This window comes from Henckelia pumila, chromosome 4, assembly GCF_033568475.1.
Source record: "Henckelia pumila isolate YLH828 chromosome 4, ASM3356847v2, whole genome shotgun sequence".
In the NCBI taxonomy this organism is placed as follows: domain Eukaryota; kingdom Viridiplantae; phylum Streptophyta; class Magnoliopsida; order Lamiales; family Gesneriaceae; genus Henckelia; species Henckelia pumila.
Genome location: NC_133123.1, coordinates 165,318,913 through 165,323,603, shown reverse-complemented (window position 1 = coordinate 165,323,603; position 4,691 = coordinate 165,318,913). Strand labels below are relative to the sequence as shown.

At 38.6% G+C, this 4,691-nt stretch overlaps 1 protein-coding gene across 1 annotated transcript; it reads right to left on the bottom strand.

Annotated features, from left to right (window-relative positions):
• Positions 1 to 256: 256 nt before the first annotated feature.
• On the bottom strand, positions 257 to 1,043 carry LOC140862276 (uncharacterized). The gene is made up of 2 exons (XM_073265287.1): positions 1,001 to 1,043; positions 257 to 765 (listed from the first exon to the last, which is right to left on the bottom strand). The coding sequence occupies exons 1-2, from the start codon at positions 1,041 to 1,043 to the stop codon at positions 257 to 259; spliced, it is 552 nt and encodes a 183-aa protein (XP_073121388.1).
• Between the last annotated feature and the right edge of the window lie 3,648 nt (positions 1,044 to 4,691).

Genomic DNA, 4,691 nt, shown 5'->3' with positions numbered 1-4,691 from the left:
TCGATAGTCTATGCACAATCTCAGACTTCTGTCCTTCTTTTTCACAAAGAGGACCGGTGTGCCCCATGGAGAGAAGCTAGGGCGTATGAACCCTATATCAAGAAACTCTTGAATATGCTCTTTCAGTTCCTTCATTTCTGTGGGATCTAGTCTGTACGGTGCCTTAGAGATTGGCACAGTACCCGGTATCAAGTCGATAGAGAACTCGACTTCTCTATCAGGTGGGATACCTGTAACTTCATCCGGAAACACATCCTCAAAATCCCTGACCACGTCCACATCTAAAATATCTGGACTTGCTGGCAACTCTGACAAAGATACACTGGCTAAAAAATGCCTCACATCCATCATGCACCAACTTCTTAGCTTGCATGAGAGATATAAGCTGAGTCCTCTTCGAACTCCTAGTAGCCTCGAACCAGAATGGTTCCTCTTCCTTTGGTCTAACCATCACTGATCGCTGTTCAAAATCAATCACCACAATGTTCTTCGTCATCCAATCCATCCCAAGTATCAAGTCGAACTCAGGCATGGGCAACATGATCAGATCGGAACTCACTGATTGCCCTTGCAATAAGAGTTCGAGATTCTTCACCATATTACTCGTGGACAGCTCTTCCCCTGATGGAATGGTCACTGTGAATCCACCAAACAACTCTTCACACTCAATACTCCGTTTACGGGTAAATGCCTCTGAAATGAAAGAATGTGTAGATCCTGAGTCTAACAAAGCTCTATTGGCTACACCAGCTACTACAATCCTACCTGCATTAAGGGTGATTACATCCACAGAAAAGATCGAAGTTAAATAACACAAGTTCTACCTAGACTCATTCTAAGTCATCAAATCCCAAAGAAGATACTACGCATGCTAATACAGTCAAATTCTCCAATCATGCAACATGCTACTAAATTATTGACCCCAAACAATAAAACATAAAATCACATGCATCATTGAATCGATTAACTACTCTAACCCAAGAAAAATTTAATATGTTACCTGTGATGAGTGTGGTGTCAGGGTCGGCCTCCTCAGCCTGCATCACAAACACTCGACCCTGCACGGGCCTCCTCAACTTCGTGCAGTCTTTAGCTGCATGACCGGGCTTCTTGCATTTGAAACACACTCCTGCCTCCTTCAAGCACTTCCCAAAGTGTGGACGGTGGCATGTCTAGAAAATAGGCTTATCCTCAGTCTTGGGAAGAGCGGGTCTCTGGACCTGATGGTGTCCCTGGGACCTCTGCTGCCTCTGTTGTCCCTGATATGGCTTCTTGCCATGCTGCTGCTGGTGACCCTGATGAGTGAAGGCCCTCTTGCCATGAACCTCAGCACTGATGTCCTTCAAGGACTGCTAGGACCTCATAGCCTGCCTGACGGCAGCTGCATAATCCACTGGCTCAGCCATCATCACATCCCTACGAATAGTAGGCCTCAGACACGCAACAAAGTGCTGCAATTTCTCCGCCTCATCATTACCTATCAATGGCACGAAGTGGCAGCCCCTATCAAATTTCCGAACAAACTCGGATACAGACAGTGGTAAACTCTTTCTTTATCTGCGCCCTCACCTCAGCGGTATAGTACTTCTTATAGAAGAGAGTCTTGAATGCTTCCCAAGTCAGCGTGGTAATTTCAACAGTCTTTTTCGTACCTCAAACCACAAGGCGGCGTCATCCTTGAGAAGGAAAGTCATACAGCGAACTCATTCCGCATCTCCCAAATCCATGTAGCGGAAAATTGCCTCTAGCGAGCGAATCCAGTCCTCTGCTACCATCGGATCCGTAGTACCATAGAAGTCCTTAGGATCCATCTTCCTGAAATGCTCATAGACCGCGCTAGGTCTAGCCCTCGGGGCCTCGGCATGCTGCTCTAAGATACAAGCCAGGCCAACTAGCACCTGAGCCCCAACATCAACTAGCAGAGGGGGCGGAGGAAGTGGCTGCGGTGGAGGAGGCGGTGGAGATGCATGGGGATCACGTCGAGGTGCCATCTGAGCGCAAGTTCAAATTCATGCCTTAAGAAAATATTTTTATTTAAACTTAAAACATGCTCAAATAATTTAAGAAACTAATGCTACTAATCTGAATAAATAGCAATAAGCGAAACATAAATCTTACAGACTTTGAGGCGAGATCCCTTGAGTTTCGGCAACCGGCAGTAGGCTCAGGCCAAACCAAGACCGTGCTCTGATACCAACTGAAACGAGCCTACACTCTATACTTAATTAAATAATAAAATAAAATAAGGATTTATTTTTAAAAAAGAATTTTGCCATGACTTGTTTGTAAGTAGACAAGCCAACCTGTCTCAAGCAACCATACAAGCATAAAAGACACGAAGAAGACGTAGAAGAAAGGAAGGTTTCATACTACGACATTCATGCATAAAGAAAGATAAAGGCAACCCCACACGGTTGAAAAATATCAATAACAGACTTTAAATCATAAACTCCAAGCACAGGAAAAACACATCCTGACTATCACCAAAAGTACTTAATTTAAAAATTCATTATTACAACATCTGTAAGGCCCGAAATTTTAATTATTAATTATGGGATTTGAGAATTAAATTCTATATTTTGGGCAAATATTGATTTGAGAAGTTATGGAAATTATAGATGTAATGTCCGAGCCGAAAATATTTAATTTGAGAATTTACGAATTTTGAGATTTAAATTTCGGGAATTATTAAATTAAAAGAATAAATATTCGATTTAATTATTTATTGAATTAAAGATTAAATTCCAAGGTTCGAGAATGCATATGATTTAATTCAAAGGTGAAACCCGATCAGGGACTGATTTGAAATATTGAAGTTTCAAGGGCTGAAGTGCAAAAGGCCGGGATTAATTGATTTAATCCGAACTTATTTAATTTTAATTCGAGGATATTTAATATGGGAATATTTAGAGTTTCGATTTAAATTCTAATATTCTTAAATTATTTAGGATTGAAATTGAATTAAAAAGAAGGTCGAGGACCGAATTGCAATTTACAAAGTTTCAGGGACTAAATTGCAATTTATTCAATACATATCCGATTTTATTAGATTTGTCAGCTTGTATGCGTGTATTTCAGCTATTTCATTCTGAAAGTTGAACATATTAGCGGAGACCATCTTTACTTTATTGGTTTTCTTTTGATTTCCGATTTTCAAAACCCCGTAACTTTTGATCCGATCGTCCGATTTTAATTCCAAAAAGTGTTCTGGAATCCTTACGACGAAGGCTTCGATTTGATGTAAGTATTATTATTATTTAGTAAGGTTTCGAAATGATGATGGAACAGAACTCAGAAATGACGTTGAAACTTTGTGTTTTGAATTCGATATCGAATACGGTTCGATGATTTGATGTTGTATGCACTTCTTATGATTTCCAGCATATATTTTGAAATGTATAGCTGTTGAGATGTTAGTTTAGGATGATATGATACTGATATAGTATGGTTAAGCCTTTTAGAATTGATTCGATATCGTTTTGGTTACCGATTTTGTACCGTTACGCCGTCGGATTGGAATTTGTTAGACTTTTGGCAGGTTACTTTTATTGAGAATGAAGTGAGCTTCGAGCTGATATGTTTAGTCTATGTATGCTTCACTTTCAGATTGATGGTGATGAGTTAAGACTTTGATATCACAAGTTTTGAACCGAGGAAGGATTCGATCAAAGTTATAATTTTTTTAGACTTGAAGTGTTGTTGGAATTTGTATGACAATTGATTGGTTGATTGAGTTTCATATGAGAGGAATTGTTTGTTGATGTTTATAACTTGTTATCACTTCATTTTCAGATTTATATTGAAGTTTGACGAATCGAGAATGCCGCTATTAAAACGGAATCGAATAACTCACGGTTTGATGTCATTTCAATGGAAGATTGAATTGTTAACTTGAGTTAGAATTTATTGAGTTTGATTGTGTTGGTTGTCCAGATATGGAGCATCTCAATCACGACTGAATGACATAAAGGTATAAGATGACATCGAGAGTCAGGGATTTGATACTCTAGAATTATGATTCTTGATTTATCCCGAACAAATCACATACTTGTTTATTTACTTGTTCTTGAGTTAGAACTTATGTTATTGTCGATCCATCGCATGTAGTGGATCTTTGATTTTGATTTTGATATGATACGAAATATGAATTGATTCTAATGCCAAGGTTTGATGAACCTTATTTTCGAGTCTGATGAGACGACGATATAGATGGATATCCATGTAAAGATCGGATACGAATCTCTATGGCAATGATTTGAGATAAATCAATTCTTGATAGCGCGCTATATAAATCTTTTGATTGAAGTCTTGATTGATATGTTTTGAATTGACATATGCGTTATATTACTCTATCTTTGAATTGAATTGGATAGAGTTGACATGTTTATATTTTAACGCATGTATATGTCTTTTTTACTGAGAATTATATTCTCATCGTAGTTTATCCGGTTGTTGTCTTGTTTTGTATGTGTGCATGTCAACAGGTGGGGCAGGAGCTAGTTGGAGATGACATTGTTAGCTCGGGAGAGAGTTTTAGCACGTGGTGTCTCGGGTTTGTAGCTAAAAGGATGTACTTAGTTCTGTCAAACATGTTAGAAAACACTTAAGCTTTGATAATTGGAAAACATGTTGAAGAACTTTTAATAGATCAATGTTTTGTTGGATTTAAAGCTTTTAATTGATGTAATGCA

Bases quoted from the DNA above. Each gene is read 5' to 3' on its own strand.
- LOC140862276 (XM_073265287.1), bottom strand. From the start codon at position 1,043: ATGCAGGCTGAGGAGGCCGACCCTGACACCACACTCATCACAG. The intron at 766-1,000 runs GTAACATATTAA...CCCTTAATGCAG, and splicing joins TGACACCACACTCATCACAG to GTAGGATTGTAGTAGCTGGT.